Source organism: Petaurus breviceps, unplaced genomic scaffold, assembly GCF_028583685.1.
Source record: "Petaurus breviceps papuanus isolate PSGF00001 unplaced genomic scaffold, PetGlider_PUasm1.0 181, whole genome shotgun sequence".
In the NCBI taxonomy this organism is placed as follows: domain Eukaryota; kingdom Metazoa; phylum Chordata; class Mammalia; order Diprotodontia; family Petauridae; genus Petaurus; species Petaurus breviceps.
The window spans coordinates 10,780,181-10,805,277 of NW_027185784.1; the positions used below are offsets into that span (position 1 = coordinate 10,780,181).

A 25,097-nucleotide genomic window follows, 5' to 3' on the forward strand; every position below is an offset into this window, starting at 1 on the left:
TGCTGGCAGTAAATGGCTACTCCTATTGGATCAAAGATTCATGGAATTTTATAGCTAGGAAGAACCCTTCCAGATTGCTCTTTAATTTTTAAGGTAAGGAAACCAAGTTCTAATCATTTCATTTATATGTTGTTCTACCTAAAGATAATAATGAACACAATCAATTTTTTAAAAGCAAAGAAGAGAATCTTTACTTCCAAATGAATTTAATCCCACTCAGTAATGTTATTTAGGGATAACAGATTCCAAAAATGATAAGAATATGTCAATGTTGAGAATACTCAGAATATATCAGGAATACTTCATTTGGAATTGTTTTCAGTTTCTGCATCATGTTCTTCTGAACATCTGCAGAAGCAGCAATTTCTTTTGTCTTTTGAAGGGACTTTGGATTTTCTGCAAATAGCCAATACTTTTCAATGCCAGTTCTGGTGAGTAAGGTCAAAAATTTGGCCATGGACAAACTCACATTAAAGTAGTGGAATGATTTTTTTTTCTTTATTTTTGTTGGCTCATAAATATATTTAAAGTCAATTCACTATTTGTGTGTGGGGGGGGGAGTTCTCAAAACACATAGCTAATGATTGGGCATTTGCTTTATTCTCATGTGTGAGGACAGTGTTTTAATGAAAAGAATTAAATTGTTGTGGATGAGTGGACATCAGTTCTTAGCTGTTGCCCAATTCTTCCTGGTGGTTGGAAAGATCTGGGTCTCTGATAGTCATCTAAATAACTTTATTTTTCCTTTTTCCCCTTATCTTATTCCTTCCTAGTTCCTTTTTTTTTTTCCTGGCTCTGTCCCTAACTCTTTGGTCTAACTCTTGGCAACAATATTATAGTATCTAATACATTGTTGCCTTAATACAAGAAACTTATTTCTGATAATTCTTCTATCTTCCTGAAAGATCAGTTGATCAGTAGGTAGAGCATTTTTGGTAAATTTATTTCCGATTCCTTTAAAGCCTGATCTCCTACATTTGTCTTAATTTCTCAGGATTATAATCAAAATTGTTATTTATTATATTTATATTATTATTATAGCTAAATATAGATACTTCAGGTTTCTGTTTTGTTATCTACTGAAGATGTGAAATCTACTTTGCAATTTTTCTTACTCTTCAAGGATACTTTTAGATTTACTATTTGCTATTTAATATATTATATTCATATTTTTATTATATTTAAATATACTTCAGGTTTCTGTTTTGTATCTATTGAAGATGTGAAATCTGCTTTGTAATTTTTCTTACATCTGAAGGGCACTTTTTAATCTAAAGTACCTTATAAACCTTCTCAATGAATCTAGGTTTTCTTCTTCCTTCTTCTTCTCTCCCTCTTAGACCCATTTGATCGTCCTCTAGGCTGCATATACATTTTGTTCAAAGCCTTAGGTTCAAAAATAAATATTCACAGTTAATGTTGGTAAACCACAGCAGATTCAGAGAGTATCTCTTAAGTAGTTAAGTTGAATCTCAGTTCCAGTGAGGACCAATTGATTCATCTCTTATTCAGAAAATGTCCAATAAGCTAAAAGAATATGTGTATGTATGTGTATACACACACACACACACACACATATAATGTTGTAAGGCCCGTTACAGTTCTTTTTCATCCAATAGAATCTCTAACCCCAAGTCCACATTAAAAGTCCCCCATTCCTAGACCCTTGACTTCCACGCAGTGTTTTGGAGGCAGCTGGTGGCCCCTTAGTGTGCTAGAAAGAGTGCTGGGCCTGGAGTCATGTGATCTAAATTTGAACAGGTCTCAGGCTCTTGCTATCTGTGTCACCTTAGGCAAGTTTATTTATTTTAGTTTCCTCAACTGTATAATTTGGGCTAATAATACTACCTACCTGCTAGGGTTTTTGTGAGGATCAGATTAGATATTTGTAAAAGCATGTAGCACAGTGTTTGGCACATCATAGGTACTATATAAATGCTTTTTTTCACTGCTGAAGTATTGACTTAAGCAAATGCCTTTTGTTCCTGGAGCAATAGTAAGAAATTCTCAGCTACAACAATGTCCTAGTTTCTCCCCATATTCATAATTATTTTGGGTGACAGGAATCACATTTTTCAGGGTTTTTTTTTTTCTCCCTACTGTTACTGGTCATAGATCTCTTTGTTCTTTGTTTACTTATTCTTATCTCTGCCCTTAACTAGCTTTCATGATGTACACATTCAGCCTTTCTCGCTCTATTATATGATTTACTGAAATCTGTCAACTGTCTGCCTTATTAAATACATAGAATCTCTATTTTTATTGTGGACGTGACCTTCTATTGACACCACATTTCACCAACTTTGTCTATAATAGTTTTTTTTTTAACTGAAAATAAAACTACTTCAACCCAGTATCCTACCCTGTCTTATACACTTATATCTACTCCATATCATTATCTCAGTGCCAGGACTTAATTGCCTCTCCTAAGTTCTAAGAAACCAGTAGGAAGACCAAACTAATTGCTTAATGCTGCTGATTGATAGTCTCTTAATTTATGCTGAAATCCATTTTTGTCTGTTTCACCTGTGACTTCAGTAAAAGGTATTTTAGAAATATATTTATATTTAGAAAAATATAAATTTTAAAGTATTAAAAAATATTTTTAGAAATATATAGAAATAAAAAGTTTCCTACTTTTTAAAATTTCTTGAAAATAAATATGTTTTACATGGATTTATAATGTGTCACTCTGCCTTTCTTCCCCAATTGAATTTTTAAGATGAAAAAGAAAACCCACATCATTAAACAGTCACAGTTTTGCAAACCGATTGCCACCCTGGCCATATCCCCATGGCCATGTCAGATGTGGATGTATAAGCCCTTTGAACCCTGGCTGATGCATTGATTTTTTTTTTTTTAAGTCACTTCATCTTTCTGTTGTCTCATGTAAAATGGCAGGTGTTTATGGCCTGTTATTTCCTTTTACTACTTTATTCTTGTGAACTTTTTTCTCTTAACTTTAGAGAACTCTAGGGCTTTAGAGCTAAGAAATCATTTAGTCCAACGTCTTAAAGTATGAAATAATCCCACAGTTCAAGTCGGCCTAAGAACACAAATCTAATAACAAGTTTCTGCCTGCTGTTCATTTTTCTCTATTTAATTAAAATATTGCTAGTAAGTTTTATTATCCTTTTTCTTTTTTTCCACTAAATTAAAAAAAATTATTTGTTAAATATTTCTCATTTACATGTAAAATAAAATTTCAACATTTCAGTTTTTTAAAATTTTGAGTTCTAAATTCTCTCCTTCCCTCCCTGCCTCCTTGAGTAGCCAAGCAAACATAGTACTAATTATACATGTGAAGTAATGCAAAGAATATTTCCATGTTATCCATGTTGTGAAAAAATACCATGGGGGGGGCGGGGGAGATAAGAAAAATAAAGTAAAAAAAGAAGTGTAATTCAATCTGAATTTGGAGTTCATCAGTTCTGTTTCTGGATGGTAGAAAGCATTTTTCATTGTGTGTCATTTGGAATTGTTTCTAAAATATTGCTGTTAATATATACAATGTTCTCCTCACTTCACTGCATCAGTTTATATAAGTCTTCCTAGGTTTTCATGTTATCATTTCTTATAGCACCGTAGTATTCCATCTCATACCACAACTTGTTTAGCCATTCTCCAATTGTTAGACATATTGATGTCTTTTCTTTTTATATCAGGGTAATTTTTGTATAAACTACCACCTGTCCATTGTAGAGCCCTCCCTTGTAACAAAGATAACTAAGCAAAATAACTGACATAGTGACCAAATCTGCCAAGGTAGTGGTCCATGTGGTTGAATGAATAAATTAAGCATTTATTAAATGCTTACTATGTGCTGAACACTTGGGATACAAGTAGAAAAGCAAGATTCAGTCCCTTCTCTCTAGTATCTCACATTCTCATGGAGAATAAAACACATATGGAAGTTTTTAGCTGAAAGTAATATGGAAAAGTTGCATGGCCTTTAGGGTGCAACAGCAAAGCAGATTTTAAGGCCTCTTCTTTAATGCCATTTCCTCTGATAAAATCATATTAGTTTTTGATGTTTTACTCTTGGACAGTGCCAGGGGACTTTGGTAGCCAGACTTTTCCTTTCTTGGATTTCAGTATCTGTGACTGTAGTACCCAGGAATAATTACCAGGCAGCATAGCATCTTCATGGAGATTGCTTCTCAAAATATCTGATGACAGTAAGTTAGGAACATTTCTGTTCTCAGTACTTTTGCATCCAGGTTGTGTTCTGTCTCCATTAGAGTTGGGGGAAGGGGGGCAGTGTGTGAGGGTGTGTCAGGTGATGGTGGTGTTTTGACTTGTCTGACACATACTACCTGTCTCCCTCTGCTACAGCTGGCTGGCTTGCCTGCCCTGTGTGTGACAGGTGGTTCACAGATGGTGGGGATGGTTGGTCCTTTCTCTGCAAGAGCTGCTTCCCTAGATGATGGATGTGAGGGCTGGGCTAAAAGTAGGACTGGTGGTCTGGGGAATGCTGCCACTCCCAGGGCTCCTGAGCCTGTCTGCCTATTGATGGCAGTTGGTAGGCATTTGTAGCTGATTGTGATGAGGAAGCTGGGACCCCTATTCACAAGGATTTCTCTCAGTTTCTCTACTTCTGTAGTCCTTCACCTTTACACTGTCATCTGTTTTCCAGGGACAAGGTAATGTTCTTTTTGTTTTCATTTGAACAGTCACCCATTGTTCTTTCTATGTGCCATGTTATTCTTCCTAGAAAGGTTTGGTCAGTCCTATTATTTGCTTTCATTTTTCTCTAGCTAGGCTTAACATTCTTATACTTCTTGCTACAGCATATATTGTTTTGTTCCCCACACCTGATACCTGTTTATTTGCTATACCATACTCTTTATTGTCTTCACATTTACAAATTAGGAATGGTGGAATGCTATGCTGGTAGCCTTCACTGTTCTACTACTTCTTCTCTGAGACAGAGCCACCTGCCTCTGGGCAACCTTGTTAGGTATTTCATCATCACATTTCTCACAGTATACACTTTATAGTAAAACTTATAAGTATAAGCTTTTTTTTTTTTTAAAGCAATCAGGGTTAAGTAACTTGCTCAAGGTTACACGGCCAGTTATTTCTGGGTATCTAAGTATCTGAGCCCAGATTTGATCCCCAGATCATCCTGACACTGGAGCCGGTGCTCTTACTCGCTGAGCCACCTGGCCGCCCCTTAAGTATAAGCTTTTTGAGGGTAGGGACCAGGTTTTGCCTATACTTTTTATGTTCCTCAGTACATTTTCCAAAATAGTCCATTTTCATGATTGTTTGGACCACATTTTGCTGAGTGTATTTCATGCCTGAGTAGTCCCATTCATTTTAGATCTCTGGCATGAAAACAACTCTTCTTTGTCTGTGTCATTTGTACTAAAACTGTGCTCGGGTAATGCTAAGACAGTGGGGACAAACTCACTCTAACCTTTATTTGTAAGTTTCAGGTGTGATTTTCCAAGTGGAAGGAAGAATGTCTAGCTTTTCAAATCACTTCATGGAGGAGTGTGGTCAATAATTTGGGTTTCTGCTTAGTGCTAGACACTTAGCCACAATACCTCCCTTACCTGTATTTTGAAGCAGGTTGCAAATGGCTACTATTGAAAAGTTTTCTCTTTCTCCATTAGTTTTGTAGCTAAGTGTCTTTTGGATGCATATTTTCAGACTCCTTACCAAGAATGACTTTGTCCCTTGTTTAGCAGCTACCCTTTATCTGTACACTTTTTATATTGCTATGGATTATAAAAAAAAGAGCTTCAGAGGTGAACAGGCTGTATTCTGGCCTCCTGCTTTCTTTCTCCCATCCTGGCTGAGCACCTGCCTGCCTTTGTGCAGGAACAGCCATTAAGGAGACACAGTAGGGAAGTTTAGAAGTCATAAGATTCATTCCTGGCCTAATGAAAGGGGATGTAGAGCTGTGGTGGCAGCCTGCAGAGAGAGGTGGGGAGGGGAAGAGGTGAAGCTTAGTGTTTGCATTTGTGAAGCAGGCGTCAATGAAACAAGATTGTCATCTGGCCTTCAAATACCCTGTTTGCTCTATGCTTAGAGAAAGGCTTTTCATATACTGAAGAAATTGGTGTAATTGATCACTGGATTCAGAATCAGAGGATCAAGATGTTGTTACTTATTTCTTGTGGGATCTTGGGTAAATTATTTAACCTCTCTGCATCCTCCCTTCGTCTCCTTACCTGTAAAATAAGGGGGTTAGATCTCCAAGGTTACTTATAACTTTTAAATTCTGTGATTCTCTACAAACATATCTGTAATACCTAGGATTTGTACAGGAGAAATGGTCACTGATCAAGGGTTTACTCTGCATCTGTGCTTTGATCCCACTCATGGGTATGGTGAGATAGGGCTTTGGCATCCATAAGCAGCAATTATCCCTTTTGTAGAGATTTAGAGAATGACTTAGGAGGAAAAGTGGGACTCCGGAATCTAAAAGAATGAAGCCTTACTCTTTTTTTGTTTTGTTTTTGAACTGAATTTAGATAACTTGTGAAGGACCATATTTTCTAGAAAGTAACAAGCTAATGCTCCTTTATTAACTTTCTGCTTGGTAAACCCTGGGGGAAGAAAATGAGGCAGAGGCCTCACCTTTCTCTGTAGCAGAATGTTACCCAAAAACCCAAAACAACCCTACCTTAGGAAATGAAATTTGAATCTATTTGGTGAGTGATACAGTAAGATACCGTAACTTTTGAAGGATCTTCATTAGTGAACTAAACTTGGCCTATTTCCTCATGCATAGACATATCTTCTATTTGCACAAGATGTATTATTTCCTTAAAGAGCTCCCCAAGCAGAAATCTACTCTGCAACCTGAGTAAGGCAAGTAACAAAGTCAGATAGATATGAGACTTTTTTTTTAAGTAAAGGATCCAATTTATTATGGAGTCATATTTTCTTTTTATATTTTCCTATCACATATCTCCTTTCCTATCTAACCCTCTGAAGCTAATTCTTGTTAGTGTTTCTAATTCTTCCTTTTCAGAAAAATCTTTTTGTTTGTTCTTGTTTTATAGACCAGTTTATAAATACTATTTGTAATGGCATTATGAAAGTGATTTCTTTTAGCCTTTTCAGTTTTAAGAACTTTATTTACCTTTTAGCAATTTGTATAATTATGAAAAAATAACTTAACTCCCTTGCTTTTCCAAATCAATGCCCTCACTGTCTTCCAGTAACCACATAATTATGACTTGACAGTTGCAGATTCTTAGCTTTGTCATTATTATGTAGAAAATATATTTAGACCTCACCTATTTTTAAAGCTCTTACTTGAACCTGCTGTCCCTTCAAACCATCATGCCATAACCAAAATCCTAGAAAAGTTCTCTATATTTTCTCTATTTCATCAAATCCCACTAACTTCTCTTAGAGACTGAGCCATCCACTCAACCGAAACCATTTTTCTCCAAGTTTACTTCCCTATATCTGTCAAGAACACCACCATTCTTCCAGTCATTCTGTTCCACAATCCTGGAATCATCTTCCAATAAGAATTAATCTTTAATGATATCTTTCATTTTTACATTTGCCTAGTGTCCTTGTTTCCTTTCCTTCCTCTCCTCTCTGCCCCTTCTCATAGATCTTTTCCATATAACAAAGAATTTTTTTAAAAAATAGGAAAAGGTCAACAATATTAATTACATCGTAAAAACCTAAAAATCCATGCAATGTTTCACGCTCCTAAATCTCCACTTCTGCTTTTAAGGGAGGTGGGAGGTATTTTATCATCTTTTCTTTGGGGACAAAGTGTTCATTTTCATTTATTTTTGCTCTTTACATTGTTCAGTCAATCAGCATTAATCAATTAAATTAAATGCCTCCTGCATGCCAGACACTGGCATATACAGATACAAAAAATGAACCAATCTTAAATGCTAGGGACCTTACATTCTGTTAGAGGAAACAGAATCCACCTATAAGTATATTCCAATTAAAAACAAACTAAATACAGGATTGTAAGGAAGTGAGTTACACCAGTACCTACTTACTTACACCAGTAAGTAAATCAGGAAAGGTTTGTTTGTTTGTTTGTGTTTCCCTTCAGAAGTGAACTCAATGAATCCCCTTTGAGAGAGAGCTGAGGAAGGAGAGCATTCCATTGCTGAGGGTGGGAGTGGGGAGCAGTGTAGTGAGGGGAGAAGAAAGTGCAAAGGCAGGGAGAAATGGGAGTTTTAGACATTGTTTATATAGTTTTCTATGTATTTATTCTGTACCTGTTCGTATTGATTTTCCCAGATTTTCCTAAATTTTTCATCATTTCTTACATCACAATATTCAACCACAGTTTGTTTAGCAATACCCTTTTATAATGGACATCTACTTTGCTTCCAGTTCTTTGCCTCTACAAAAATTGCTGCTATGAATAGATTAGGCTTTAATGGAACCTTTCTTTCTGTCTGGTGTACCAGACATGCCTAGCAGCATGATCTTGGAATCAGAGAATATAAACATTTTAGTCACTTTCTTAGCATAATTCCAAATTGCTTTCCAGAGTGGTTGGACTGATTTATAGCTCCACAATTGGTATATTAATGAACTTGTCTTTTTACCCCTCCTCTAATATTGACTTTCTTCATCTTTTGTCTTTTTTTTTTTTTTTTGCTGATTTACTGGGTTTGAGGTAGAATCTCAAGTTCATTTGATTTGAATTTATCTCACTAGTGATTTGGTTATTATGATGTTATTAGTTTTTAATTCTTCTTTTGAAAATTGATTGCTGTCCTTTGGCCTCTTTACCTTTGGTAAATGACTTCTCAAGGTGTTTCCTAAAGCACACGTTTAAACATACCATTTCTTGCTCAAGAAACTTCTTTAATATCTAACTTTTTGAATGTGGAAGAAAATAACCATTCTTTTACATTACAAGGATTTTGAGGATTGGTTCCAAACTTTCTTTCTAAATTGATTTCATAATGCTTTTCTATATACATTTACTAATAAAACCAAACTGGTCTCCTAACTCTGCCCTGGTTTTAACATCTCTTCTCCTGCCTCCATTCCTTTACACATGCTGTATCCTCCAAGCCTGTAATAGCTTAAGGGCCACCATTTGCACAAGCTTCTCCTTGTTAATGTGACCTCCTTAAATAACTTTGTAAATATATGGTTTTCTCTATCCCACCTTGCAGAATATAAGCTCTTAGAGGGCAGGTGTTTTCTCCTGTTTGTATTTTGAATTTGTGTCATTTATAATGTGTAATATATACCTTTGAACTTTCCTTATGAGTTAAAATCTTAAGTTTAACTATGTCCTTGTATCCCAACATATCATTTTCCTGATTTTTTGCCTTTTACACAGGACTTTAAGATCTTCAGTAAAAATGGTAACACCCATGGAAAGCAAATTAATCTTAATTGACTAGCTAATCATCCTTATTTCGGGCATTTTGTTTTCTTCTGGTTTTAGATTGCTTTCTTCTGGTGTTTCTGCTCTCTACCTTGACATTCAGTTTCTATTTTTTTTTTCTATTTTTCTATTTTTTTTTCCTCCCGGAATGTGAAATGTACTGTGATTTCTAAGAAAGGCTATGAGTTCAACAAGTGGTGTAAAGATGTAAAGTCTGTAGGGTGGCACAGTGAGTAAAGCGCTGGCCCTGGAGTCAGGAGGACCCAAGTTTGGTTCTGGCCTGAGATACTTAACACCCACACAAAAAAACTAGCCATGTAACCTTGGGCAAGTTACTTAACCCCAATTGCCCTCCAAAAGGCAAAAAAAAAAAAAAGAAGAAGAAGAATATGTCTGTGTTCCTCAAGTCCATTTATTTTCTTTCTTCTTATTGTTAGAAAGGGAATAATGCCCTTGGTATTCATGCTCCAGAAGATCTGTAAGCTGATTATGGATGGGCAGCTAGGTGGTGCAGTGAATAGAGCACTGGCCCTGGAGCCAAGAGGACCTGGGTTCGGATCTGGCCTCAGACACTTAACACAAAAACTAGCCATGTGACCTTAAGCAAGTCACTTAACCCCAATTGCCCTCCAAAAAATAAAGCTCATTGTGGAAACATGCAGTAGAGTCGTAGCCTTTTTACATCCCTAAGACTGTATCATTTATTGTTGTTAATTGGTGGGTGGAGTGTAGTGGGTGAGAGAAAGAGACTGTGTAGAATAATAGAAGGTACATTGGACTACAGTCAGAAAATCTAGTTTTTGTTTTGGTTCCACTACATATTAGCATGTGATTTCAGCTAAGTTATTTAACTGCTGTGAATCTCAATTTACTTATCTGTACATTAGGATTAATCATCCTTGTTATGTCTGAATAATAGGATTGTTCATAATCAATCCAAATAACCAGATTATATTATCTTTGTGAAGTACATTGTAACCATAAAGCACCATAAAATTTTAAATAAAAGTAGGAAATTATCTCACTTGCAAAGAAAATAAATAGGAAGGAAGAAAGTGCTTTAGATTATTAAATCAGTTAGATTTCGTGTAGAAGTTTTAACTGCATTTTCCCCAGAATATCTATGTGTTCACTGTTGACCTGGCTGTCCGTAGAGGGGAAATTCATGGAGGGGTCCAAGATTGTTGGGCATCAGCAAGGGTGACTGAATATTATTCAGAACTGGCATTTCATTGATTTGTATGTTTCTTCCAGTGGACACATATATACCTACCCATCCAGTGCTTTTCTTGTCCATATTTTTGTGTTAGTTTTTCACACTTGCTCTGCCCATCATGGTAATGGTCTTTCTTGCTTTTTCATTTTTTTATGTTTTTATTTTATTTTATTTTGCTTTTTGGAGGGCAGTTGGGGTTAAGCAACTTGCCCAAGGTCACACAGCTAGTTTTTTGTGTGTGTGTTAAGTGTCAGAGGCCAGATTTGAACTCAGGTCCTCCTGACTCCAGGGCTGGTGCTCTATTCACTGTGCCACCTTGCCACCCCTTTTCTTTTTTTTTTTTGACAGTATGAAGTTATCACTGAAAGCACATGACCTGTCCATCACTTAACTCTTGCCCTTGCCATACTACAACTTTTCATTCATCTATTTTCCTGATGACATGCTTAATCTAAAGTTCCTTATGTTCTACACTCCTTACTCCCACTATGTATCTCTCTACTGTTCTGACATTTTTAATTCTTCAAATGAATGAATCAAATAATGAAAAAAAAATTTTTAAGTGCATTCTTTGTGCCAGGCACCTTGCTAAGCCCTGGGAATACAGCAAACAAGCAGACTGTCCCATTTCATGATTTGCAGTCATACAAGACCATTAATAGAATTGGTAGTAAAGAAATGGACCTTTGTTTTGGGAAAAATTTAGGTATTCAGAATGTTCCCCACAAATAAAAATACTGACTTTACTACCCAATTTCTCTTTAGTATCTTTTAACCTGAATCTGAAATCAAACCTTTTGTCCATTCTTGGAGACAAAGAGCTTAGAAGTATTTTTCATCACTTTATAGTTCAGATCGCAAAAGACTTTCACAAAAGTTAATCCATTTGATATTCATGACCCTGCGGCATAGATGGGCTTTATTATTTTCATTCTGCACATGAATAAAGTGTCAGAGTTTGAACCTATATTCATACCATTCCAAATCCTATTCTCTGTCCCTTAAATCACCATTGCTATCAGTAATTATTGTTTCGTATGATAGAAAACTGCACTGAGTGGTTTTTCAGATTTTATTATAGACTTGCCCCCAAAACTTTGTCATATATCCCAAAGAAGGGGAATCCTCTTCTAATAGATTCTGAAGAGTGTATGTTTTGGGTTGAAATTGGTTTAAGAAGGAAAAAAAAAGTAAAGAACTTCTTTTATTAAAAGAAAAAGAAGTTGTATTGAGGTCTTAGCTTGATTGTGAGAGAGCCTCATATAGCTTGGCTTCCCTGTGCCAGGATAAAGTCTGGGATTTAAATCCCAAATTGCTCTTCATAGGGTATTACCATGTTAGGTAGGTGAGGGAAGAAAATAGACTCATCTGCTCTAAGTTGCAAAAGCCCTTTCAGGATATTTCAACAGACTTGTACTTGAGCAGGAATCTTGTCTGTAACATTCTTGACTAGTGATAATCCACACTCAATTAAGAGATCCCAAGTGATGAAGAAATTATGGCCTTAAAAGGCATACCATTCTACATTTAGCTGATTTGATCATGAAGTTTTATTTTCTCATACAACTGAACACTATTTTTTCCATTCATTTTTGTCTTCTGTAAATACAAGTTTTATAATTAGTTTTTCATATGACAACTCTTAAGATAATACACTCCATCTTCTCTTCTTCAAGCTAATTATTTCCCCTTCCCTTCAGTTGATCTTCGTGAATCTTGTTCATCCTAATCTTAATCTCCCTACCTTTAGACACACTACAGCTTCTCAATATCATACCTAAATTATGACATCCAGAACTAAACATATTACACCAGATTGAGTTTTATCACAGTATCAGAATTGTAGCCTTCCTCATTCTAGCCACTATGCTTCTGTTATTTTACCTATAAAAGTTGAAGCTGTCCTAAGGCTTGGCAGAAACCTCCATCTCATCCCTGGCCTTTGCAGTTTGTTGTCAGAGAATTTTAAGCCTCATTGTGGTTTAGAATCATTAGTGTTTTGAAATTGAAAGAGCTATTAGGGATAATTTAGTTTCACAGACTTTCAGAACTAAAAGAAAAAAGTCACAAGCCATTTAATTCAACCTATACTCTGACTCAAGTGTCCTCTACACAGTAGATATAGGACCTAAGCTTGAGTGTCTTTATTTATGTGTTCTTTTCAAGAGTTCAAGCTTTTTCACAAGGGAGGGCTTGAACTTCTGGAATGCTTTACAGTGGAAGGTATCACAAGTAGTCATCCAGCTTTTACTTAAAGAATGTTGAATTCAGAGTCAAAGAACCTTTCTTCAAATTATGGTTCTGCCACTTATTTACCTGCAAGACTTCAAGTAAATCACTTATCTTCTTTGGATCTTGGTTTTCTAATCTGCAAAGTAAGTTGGCCTAGATGACCTTTAAGTCTCTTCTAGCTCTAAATCATTGATCTTATGATCTGTGATGGATCACTCAACTACCACATAATATACCATATCTTGGCATATCTTTTTGATAACTGATTGTTTGGAAATTTTTCCTTCTAGTGAGACAAAATCCATTTCACATGACTTCCCTCCCATAGCACATCATTCTATCTTCAAATTTCAGGACTACCTTCCCCCTCTCCACTATCACATGATATTTTGCAATGTACAAGTTCATATTATTTTTAGTTATTTATGCCTTTAAACCCTTATTTGAAACATTGAGCTCTGGGAGGGATCAAACCATGTTTTATTGAAATTTGTGTGCCTCTTCTAGCCCCTATTACACAAATATTACACACTTCACAAGATTTTGGTTTATCCACTTAAAGTCTAGCTGTCTAATATCTAGCTCCATTTTTCTCTGCTCTTTGCTGCTAGACTCATTCCTGTTCTCACTTCCTTGGCTGAGGCTATTTCCTCCTTCTTCCCCATCACAATCCTACCCATCCTTCAGCACTCTCCAAGCTGAATTCTCCTTCCTCTGTGCCTGTCTCTCTCTCTCATTTGTATCTCCTGGATGTATCCTCCTCGACCTCCTATTTCTCCTGACTCCTCAGTCTTTAGGGTCTGAGTTGTCAGCTCTCATTCTTGCTTATGTTATTCAGCTTCCTTGGGTGTTATTCTCATTTCTCCATCAGATTCTCGAGTTCTTTGAGTGTGTGGTCTGGTTGTGTTCTTCCTCTTTAACTTTTATTGATGAGTAAGTTGAAGTTTTGGGTTGGAAAGGGACCTGGCCCATATTGTTGCATGACATAGGACCTAAGCTTCCTCGTCTTTATTTAAGTGCTCTTTTTTTTAAGAGTCCATGCTATTTCACAAGGAAACTCTTGAACTTCTGAAATGCATTACAATGGAAAGTCTCATAAACTCCCATTCACTGCAGTGAAATAACAAGAAATGAGAACCTACCATCTTTAGGATAATTTTTTTACTTTTCTTTTTTGCCTCTGAATTAAAAAAATGAATACAATAATTACTAACTAAACCTATAAATAGAGAATGGATTTTCTTTTTTGTTACCTTCTCCTTAATATAGCTAGTATTATTCAGGATTAAGTTTTATTACTCTGGAAGAAATATCAAGGGTCAAACTAGTTTGTATTTATTTCTCTCTCCATGATTCCATTTCACAGACTCAGTAACTATATTACTAAACCATTCCAGCCATCTGGTTTCATAGCCAAGTCTGCTTTTCCTCCTGTCTTTATCTGCCCTAGCTCTCCTTGTTTTGTGAAAATAACCTCCGTCTGAAACTCTGTGGAGCCCCTGATTTTTCCCTTTCCTTTGCTTTGCTAAAACGGTGACACAGACAGATTGCATTCTCAAATACTCATCAGTCAAGGTCATTTCTCTTTAGTGCCAAACTGTTTTGCTTACCTGCCCTGTGGAACCACTCTACCTGGGCCTGCCATCTTTTCTCCCTTTATCTCCTAGATATTTGATTCTGTTACTATCTTTAGGGTGCTACATACTCCATTACTTAAATTTATGCTTTGTCATTTCCATTTAGTATAAGTCTTGGATTTCCAAGGCAGCCAAATAATTTTATAAGCTAATGTGTCCTAATATAATGATTGGAAAAGGTTCTTTTTTAACCTTCCTTTCCTGGAAAACTTGTGAAATTTTAGTCAGACTGAGAGAAGTTGTGACACGTACGTGTTTGTACGTGTGTACGTACACGTGTGTGTATATATGGTATGGAAGATGGTATCATAGGAGGCCCCTGATTATTCATAGTATCTGGACAAGATTAAAAAGTCAAGAACTGAATAGTAAGATGTAGTATTCCCTATTAATGCACTTAATTACAGTTTTAGACTGAATTGGAAATTGGGCTCAATGTCAGTTCTGTAGCATCTGCTAATTTTTTCCTGCCATTTAATAACTTTTCTTCACGATATTCCTTCATTCAGGGCACTTCAGCTTTTTTACCTGAGAGGAACTTATTTCCATTAGAATTATAACAGTACTTACATATTTTGCATTTTAAAATGTTTATGTGATTAAGCCCTGAAAAAATTATTACTTTTAATTCTTACCAGTGTGCTCTTCCAACTGATTCTTTCTTTTGTATTTGGAACAATGCCATTTAATTTGGAAACAAATACAAAAGCTCCTTTTGATTATCAGGTACACATTTAACTGAAACTATCAGTTGAATGCTGGTAATTGGGATTGGGAGAAGCAGGGGCACATATCTCTTTTCCTTCCCTATCCCCCATTCTCTTGCACACACTGGTTATTAAGTAGCACACAGTGTGTTTTATGCAGATTGCAGTCTCCTTTCCCCCTACCCTTCTATACCTGCCCAATCCTGATTTTTGTTTTTAATAAAATGCTTTTTTCTTTAACAGAGCTATTAAGAATGGGAAGGGATTACATAGCAAGAAGGAAGTGCCTATCCACCGTGTGGCAGACATCTCTGGGGTAAGATGCATCTTTGTTTCATAGAGTATGGAATAGAAGAACAAGGCATTTGTTGCTTATTCTTTTCAGAAGCTCAGATTATGAGTGTTTATTATTATTGCACATGAGAGTTTTCAACTACTGAATGTTGAGTGTCCTGTCTCCGTCTCCTACCCCCACAAGTTCCTATCTCAGTGTCTAGGGGGATACTGACTTGCATTGTAGCAAAGCAAGATCTGCACAATACCTCTCAGCTTAGCTCAATCCATATATTTAAGCTGTGTTTCTGACAATAAATGTGTCTTCTGCTTCACAAATGCTACTTTTTTTTAAGCTTTCTAAATGAACTTTGTATTGTGTCTAAGTTGGTTTTCCCAGGGCATAGAAAATGCCCTCTTTAACAAACTCTTATGCCTAGTAATTTGTGAAGAGGCATGGGGAAAGAGAAGGTTGATGTTAGTCTTTAGAAGTTGATGGAGAATTTCCTCATGCCTTGTTTCACCCAATTTGGGTGATTGTAGCTAAAAGGGATAAGTATATGAGTCCTACTCCATAGATGATGGAGAATACAAATGGATCAGTGACACTAGCAACTTTGAACTCCCCAAAGTCTATATCTAAATGTCTACTTTGTGATAAAACTCATTTTTAAATATTGAGGAATTTCTCATTTTAAAACATTTTAGAACTTCTTAGATCCACCTAGGGTATTTTTTCTTCTTCTTTGATGGACCTTTTCACCACCATTTCCAACTTTCATGGTTTAGATTCATGGTTCATGCATTGCATGCCCATGTTCTGATGTGGGCTGGACACTGGGGAATTGTTTATGCCATTGGTAAAATGATCACATAACCCAAGGTAGATTATCTTTAAAGGTGAACAGTCTAACAAATCTCAGCCCAGACACTCCAGGAACATGCTTCAGGCAGTGGAAAGAAAATACGGAAAACAAAGACTTCTTGAACTCGGCATAGCCCACAGCAGAGATGAATTAGGGTCTTTTATCTTCCTGTTACATTTTGTTTCCCAGCCTGGCTGGATCTTTTTCCAGTGCTCCTGTGATTACTTATTACAAATGAGAGTCCGAATAGTCCACACTTTCCTGGGTGGCCATGGTTCCCTGCTCATAATAAATGAGGAAACTAGGTTGAGCTGCCCACACAATGTTTGTAAGCAACCAGATATTGCATCTTAGAAGCAGCAATTTTATTTCTACCCTGCATTTGCACTTGAAATAGAAGTTTTGTCTGCTTAATGCCTCTGTGTCCTACTATTAAAACATAAACCTGTACTTTGTGTTACATCTTAATTTTAGATCAAAACCTCTGAGAAACATAGCTGTTCCATGTGAAGTTTAGCTAACTTGCCATTTCAAGATGCATCTTAGTATCTCTTAATGGTTTGAGATCTGTACTCATTCTGGTTCTAGGCAGTTAAAGTTACTTTGAAAATTTGAACTTTGGATTTTCAGTGATATTAGCTTTGCATTGCCCCATAGATTCCCCACCCCTACCTTCCACCAGCCTTTAATGCTTCATTTTGATAAAGGTGTTAGATTTAAGAATAATTTCCCAAATCATTGAGCTGAAAAGTGAACTATAACCCTGTGTTGGAATGTATAATGTAGGGTCTTCTGGTTTGTAGATGACCTAGATATCTCAGGAATATGTCTAATCTAGTTATGGAAAGAGCAAAGTAACCTTTTGTTGCTCAATTTTCTTCCTCTTATTTCTAATCCCAGGTATAGATTTGCTAATACAAGGAAAAGGAAGCTAATTAGATTGTTTAGATGGAGAAATACCAGCTTAAAAATGTAGGTTATCAGTGAATGGAAGAGACTACTTCTATGATAAATTCTTCTGTGCCATTCTTACTTATACTCTCTTATGCTCTCATAATTTTTGACATTTCCTTATGCTTCCCCATCTCTCCCTTCCATATATATTCTTTATTTTTAGATATTAGAAGACTGACTTATTTTTAAATTTTTAAAAAGTAACTTAAAATAAATAATTTAAAAATAAATGCCAACTAAATTCTTTTTAGTTGCTATTTAAATAAAAGAGCACAGTTGAGATGGTGCCAGAAAATCTGAAAGTTACTCACTATAAAGGAATATTAGGTATGACCTTGTCTGACTAGATCACAAATTAGTTTATCTTAGCATGCTGTTTCCTTTTTATTGCCTCTGTATTAGATAGTCATCTTCCCCAGTCCCTTCTGCCCCTCCTATTTCCCTAACAGTGTTGTATTTGGGGGTGGGTGCTAGGCATGTTGTAGGTGCTTCTATATTATTTAAATATGATGTATAGCTCTCCCTGCATACTGAAACATTCTGGGCAGCTTCCTCTCTTGAGTGTAGATTAGACAAGGTTGTAAAAATGATGGTTAATATAGGCAAATGCCTCACAGAGGATGAAAAATGAACAGGCATAGAAAGCAAATATTGAAACATCGTTTGGCAGAGTTTTGTTAATCTTTTAAAAATATTCCCCATCTCCCCCCCGCCCCCAAATTGATCCCCCTTTACTTAGGGAAGGTTAGTAGTTGTAAAAGATAAATGCTAGAGTTCCTGTAGTTGACAGCGCATGCTATTTTGCTGCCAAAATAATTTAACGTGAATTAGTGTCTATGCCTACTCCTTCTTTCCCTACCCCTACACCCTTGAGAAATGCATTCATGAATTCACATTTTTTTCTCCATGCCTCCTCCTACCTAAGGAATGGCAGTCTCTAAAAGAACATGTGCACTTCATGGCTTTGGTCCAGCCTTAGTTTTCCTGTTTCTATTAGGGACTAATCCTGAGGGACTTTTCATTCTGTATTACTCCTCTTCAACCCCTCTCCATTCCAGTCTAACTGGTCTCCTAGCTGTGTACCATGTTCTATTTCTGGCTACTCTCTCTTCTGTGCTGGCTATCTCAAATATACTCCCTCCTCCACTCAGTCCCTGGGAGCTTTCTTCTGGACCCAGCTCAGGGACTGCCTCCTATGCAGTCTTTCCTGATCCTCTCAGTTTTTAGTGCTCTCTCTTTCCCTTGAGCTAATTTTTTTTAATTACTTTCTCTTTTCTTTTTATTTATTTAATCTAGGCACATTTTTATTCCTCCAATAGAATGTGAGCTTCTTGAGATCAGGGTTTTTGTTTTTGTTTTTTATCTTCATATACTTTATTACCTTTCACAATAGGAAACAATAAATGTTGAATTGAACTTGCCTATATGAAATAAGTCAGTATTTTTTCCCTGTTTTATTTCTTCTGGTCTTTTACAAAGTTATAGTATATAGTCCAGGTTTGCTAGGAGAGTGGATAACATACCTTAGTATGTTCTGTGTGTCTCTATAGCAGTAAGACTACAACATGGAATTTGAATCAATGGAAAAGGACATCTTCATTCTTTAAGAATCATCTTTACCTTGGGGCAGCTAGGTGGCACAGTGAATAGAGCACTGGTCCTGGATTCAGGAGGCCCTGAGTTCAAATCCGGCCTCAGACACTTGACGCTTAGCTAGCTGTGTGACCTTGACAAGTCTCTTAACCCCAATTGCCTTGCCTTCCCCCCTCCAAAAAAAAATATTTACCAGAAATCAGTACCCTCATTTATTTTATCCTCCTGTTGAGGGTCAGAATAAATTCAACCATCATGTGAGGCACAGTGGAGTTGAAGAATAGCTCTGCAAAGGTATATAGGGGAGTGGTGTGTATGTGAAGGACTGAATCTGGCTTGAGGGATAGTGGTTGACTACCTTTATGGCAGGTAAGCCTGTTGTGACCTGTGAATGCAACCAAGATAGACTTTAGAGCTAAGAGTACTTCTTTGGGTCTTCATATTGCTTTAAAATTTTTAACTTTACATTATTAGTTAAGAAATGTGTTGCTTGGATACAAAGTATATTTTCTTATTTTGGACCTCCTCCCAATTAGGTTTTTTCCACAAGTTTATTATTTTCTTACAGCTTCTAATTTTACAGTATTTTCTCAATTCCAAAATTATTAAATAATGTAAGACATTTATAAATTATTTTTATACTTATACCATTAATGGTGGTAGAAAAAATTAAAATATTTTTACGGTTTCTAGGTCTGGGCCTTAAGGATTTTTTGGTAATCTTTGCTAGTAATCTCTTATTTTCACCATTTAGTTCTAAAGTGAAAGGTATTTTTGCCTGAAGATGTGCATAGTATAACCAAGGAAAGACAATTGACTGAATGCTGGTCAAGTTCTTACTATCCCAATCTCACTTTCTCTCAATGTACTAAGTGGCTGGCACATAGGTTTTTTCCCTTACTTTTTCTTAACCACTCCCTCCCTAGAATACCAAAATGCCAAAGCATCAAAAGTATGAAAGAATCTTTTTAATCTCAGATTTATCATTGTTTTTGCTATAGCTTGCTTTGTAATATGTTTGATCTTCTACAGATGAAATGATATAAAGTGAGGTTGCTATATGTCTTGCCCTTGTTCTGTCAAATCAGATAAATCAATTAAAACTTATACATCAAGAGGGCTTTATCCCTCAAGTTATCTATCACTATATTCTAATTTCTCTTTTTTCTTTTTTTTTGGAGGGGGGAAGACAAGGCAATTGGGGTTAAGTGACTTGCCCAAGGTCATACAACTAGTAAGTATACCAAGTGTGTGAGGCTGGATATGAACTCAGGTCCTCCTGACTCCAGGGCCAGTGCTCTATTCACTGCGCTACCTTGCTGCCCCAATATCCTAATTTCCTGCCACTGCTTTTCTGTCTTTTCTGCCTTCAAATAGGCAGCTAGAAAAGGTGACTTAGAAAATGAATTTGAGTCTATTTAGAAGTAGTGCAGTGTAGCTGGAGAATACTGGATTTGAAATCAGAAGACTTGAGTTCAAACCACTGACATCTCACTTAGTATATGTGGGATCTTGGACAAATCATTTAACCTCATGTCTAAAATGAGGGATTTATACCAGGAGATTTCTGAGTTCCCTTCAGGCCCTAACTCTGTGATACCAGGAAGTTTTTGGTCTTCACTCCCATCTATGTCTATGCTTGATAACATTCTTTGACAACCTCTGGAAGTCCTATGTAGTTCTTTTAGCAGTCATATTATCGCATCATTTCTCCTAAATTACCAGTGACTTTAATATCAGTCTTGGTGATGGAATGCTTGGTCACAGGAGAACTGCCTTTGTTCAGATCTCCTCTGAACACATTCATTAGGAAGCCTTTCTAGCTTTTTCAGTGATGCAGTATTTGTATGCTCCTTTCTTGATGTGCCTTATAAATCCTGTTCTCATTCACAAGTGACATAAAATGAAGTAATGTTGTTGTTGTTGTTGTTTTAATGTCAGATGAGGTCTAAGAAAAAGCACATTGCACTTGGTGATTAGAATGTCACTGATGACCTTTGAGAAAGGGTTTCAGTAAACTGCTAGTGGCAGAAGCCAGGTTACAGGGAATTAAATAGAAGCAGGTGATGATGAGGTGGAGACTTAAGATAATATTTCCAGGATTTTGGCAATGAAAAATAAAGGAAACATGGGGTTGAAGAGTTAAAGAAAGGTTTCCTTAAAATTGGAGAGAGCATGTCTGTAAGGATGTGTACCCATTTTGTTGTCCTGGAATTTAACTGGATATATCAGCTCTACCACTCATACTTCTTGGCCTGGATAGTGTCTAAATTAGCTAATTTACTTAGCTTCTTTATTATCCTCTTCTGTCTATGGAAACAACATTCTTACTATAGTGTTTCTGAAAACACATACTCCAGAATCTAGGGGTTCTATTAAAACATGCATGTGCACACATGCACACACAAGTGTAATTTTGGTTTTTTTATTTCCTAATAAAGCTATTTCGGGAAAATCAAATCTTAATCTCAGTTGATCCATGAAAGAAAAGGATGGTTTGTTAAGGTATCAAGTAAATTGGTGTTCATCTGTGCAATTAAAGACAAAATAATCAATGGGTAAGTAAGTCCTAGAGAGCTGGAGATAAGACAGATACCTTAGAGGGCATCTAAAGCCACTGCTTCATTTTGGATAGGGGAACCTGAGGCCTACAAAGGAAAACAGACTTACCCAAGGTCACTTAGGCAATAAGTAACAGAGATGTAATGTAGGAAACTAGTTCCTCTGTGCTTTTTCCATTGTGCCATGCTGTAATAAATGTAAAATTCATTTTTCTCATGACTTTAATATAACAGTACAAGCCTCTGGCACTTGTGATAAGAGACTCTCAAACCCTCACTGAGGTCCTAATTTTTTCTTGTAGTTCACTCACACACACATACACACACACACACACAATTTCATTTGGTTTCCAAGCCCACAGCACATTACAATGACATCTCGTGTCATTGAACAGAGTGACAATAGGATAGACAATATCCTGACAAAAATCCCAATACTCCAGTGTATATGGGATATCAGTGACATGGATACTTCTCCCAGTAATGCAGTTTACCATATATCTATGACTGCCTGTCCAGAGTAGCTCTTGCCCATGTCTTCCCATAAATCAGCCACAAGGCATCTATCCATCCAGCCTGCTAGAAGCCTTCCTTTCATTCTCTTGACATTGTTCTAATACCAGTGGAACTATATTGATTACCCATTAGTTATCTTTCTCTCCCTATAAGACCAGACCATATTTTTTTCCATCATACATTTCTCTCCTGATATTATCTCCTAATTCTTTGTAACATGTTTCAATTTACTCATACCTAACCACTACTCTCCTCTATACCAAACCACCAGGGTACTCAGATAATTTAAAAGACTGGAGTTTGTAGGTAAATATAGGATTCTATCTGTGCATTGATGGAACTACTTAATTATGTTCCTTTCTCTTACATTATCAGAAATTGGAACCATTGGGCTCTGGTGTGAGTCAACTAAATATTCTGCAGTTAAATTTTGGGATGCTCTAGGTAAATGTTTTGCTGCTATAGCAGTTCTTAGAAGTAACTTTTTTATAGTCCAATGTTTCTCTTTGTTTTCTGTGTTCATTTTAAAAATTGAGCTGCATGTCTATACTGTCCCATTTCAAACTCACATTTGATTTTTCTAATTCTATTTTTAGTTGTTTCCTTTTCTCCTCTTTAGAGTTCTGCCTATATCCCAAATGTCAGAACATACCTCTCTTCTATTTATGTTCTCCTTCCAGAGGAACTGTATACTCTATACTTCTCTCTCTGTTCTTCTGTAAAATGAGAAGATTGAACGAGATGACAGACCTCTACTTATACCTCTAGCTTATTTCTCTCCATTCTACTCTCTATGATTCTCAACTTTAAGTCTTAGGAGACTGTATTAGTCTATAACTCACAGACATACATCATTACTGGCAGAGTACGAACACTTAAAATATAGGCCTTTGTTTCTGGTAGAAACTTGGGATCTTTGGAAGTACTGTATAGTTTCTCAAAGTCACCCTTGCCCACTCTTAATCCAGCCTACTCTCTCCTTCCTGGCCAGTTCTGATCTCTAGTCATTGTCTGTTTGCTCTATCTGTCAAAGATGTACTTAGTGATGGATAAAACTTTTGAATTTTCTATTCAACTGTTTCATAGTCTTAACAAAAGGAGTTCTTCATCAACTTTGTTATAGATAATTAGACCAAACTATTTTAAATGATTATGTATCCCATTTTGGAAAGCTCTTCTTTGTGAGCCCCATAGATGACATTTGGAGCTCCTTACCACTGATAAAGAGTCCTTTTCTATTTGGACTTTGTGCTAGTTCTTCTCAGTGACACTGGAAATCATCTTAAGGAGTATGTCTCCCAGGTTTTTTTCTCAGTAATTAGAGAGTTGTAAAACAAATTATTTCGGTTGCTATTTTTTAAAAGATTCATGCATGATTTTGACATATGCTTGACAACATTGTATTAGAGGAAGTCATTTAATAAGGAATTTTCTCTATGAAATTGAAGTAGTTAATAAACAAACTGGGTCCAATACTATCTATGCCTTTTTGGTCATATATGTGACTGTAAAGGTATTTTCATCTATGGTACATGATTTGTGAAAACCAACTTATTCCTTCATCAAGGATATACCTAATATATGGGTAGATTATTCTGAAAAAAATTTTATAGAGATGGGAAAATAGGCATATAGGTCAGTAGTTATTGATATGCTTTGTCTGTCTGTCTGTCTGTCTTTCTCTTGCTAATGGTATTACAAAACAGAGCTAGAACCTTTTTTTATGTCCAGGATTTTTTTCCCTAAACCTTTGGTAACTTCTTATCTTTTAGATAAATTAATCAACCAAAGCCCACAAAATTGTATTGCCTCCACCATGCCCATCCTGTGTATCAACTTTATCTAGTCCAACTGATTTGCTCATTTTCATTTTCTTCTGTGCCATATATACACAGGAAACACACGGAACTATGATGTTAGTATCCAAATGTACTCCACTCCACTTGATTATGAAAAGAATATAGCATAAAAATATTTATTACTCTTTCCTCCATAACTGTGTTATCCTTGTTTCTAGGTCATCCTAAAATGTTCGAAGACTTTAGAAAATGATGACTAAATAATGCTCACCAAGCTTTAAATTTGCATTTTTCTGTTTTCTGAGAAAGTGCTGCTCATTATTTTCTATCATCTTGCTCTACAAGATTTTTTTTTAAGTTTTTTATTCAATATGGGTGTGCCCCCTAGTTTCCAAATCTTTCTGCTTGTCAAAAAAAAAAGTCAAGTATTCACAAGCCAAGATTGTTTCTAGTTTCTTTTGATCTCCTTGTTTTCAGATGATATTGACATTGGTTAAAAGTTCATTAGGAAAAGATTTATACCTGTGATAGTGTCCATTCTTCCATCCATTTCCCATTTTTTGTGTGATCAGTTTGTTTAAATAGGTCAGTTTGGATTTTTAGAAATGTCTTATTTTCTCATTTTTGTTCTTCTGGTTTACAGTAATTTTTGTTTTTACTCTAGCAAGTCCCTGTTTTTTCCAATATAATCAGCTGAATCAGGACTGGCTTCTGCATTGGTAACAATCCATTTTCTGTCTTGTAACAAATAAGTATGGTCAAGCTAAACAAATTCTCTTATTGACCAGGTACAAAACTGTGTATCTTGTTCAGCATATTAGTCTTTCATGTCGGGGGTGAGAAGTGTTTGTCATTGTTTCTCTGAAAACTATCTTCTTTTTAAAAGTTCCTAACTTCTTTGCATCTCCCAATTGTTTAAAGATACATTACTGTACTTTAGAGGATATTTAAAGGATTTTCAAGGACTGTGTATAATATTTGATTTATAATTTTGACTTTATACACTTCAAGAAACAAATCCACTGTATATAGATAGCATATCCATACTGCTGTTGTAATTGAGATTGGATCTTTGGGAATATTACCAAACTCCTGAATGAAGTGAAATAAAAGACTCCACATATTCTTGCCATTAATGTCCAGCATATTACCATTCCCAAAAAAACCTCTTACTTTATGTGATATAGATTCTACTTTTGGTATCTGTCTACATAGGATCCTAATTTTTTACTAAGGAGTTTTTCTGTTCTATTCTTCCCTTAACATCAATTTCATATATTAGAACACTTGAAAATGAACTTCTTAGCAGCATGAGCCTATTTTTCACTTAAAAATCCATTTTTTGTTTGGTCAAAAGGAAGTTGAGTGTGCCAGCAGTAAAATGTCAGAGG

The 25,097-nt window shown here is 36.0% G+C and overlaps 1 protein-coding gene across 1 annotated transcript in view; it reads left to right on the forward strand.

Annotated features, from left to right (window-relative positions):
• SND1 (staphylococcal nuclease and tudor domain containing 1) overlaps window positions 1-25,097 on the forward strand; it is a 492,627-nt gene that overhangs the window by 266,614 nt on the left and 200,916 nt on the right. Inside the window, exon 14 of the mRNA XM_069087150.1 lies at window positions 15,388-15,460. Within this exon, the coding sequence (XP_068943251.1) occupies window positions 15,388-15,460 (73 nt within the window). The remainder of the gene's footprint in view (window positions 1-15,387; window positions 15,461-25,097) is intronic.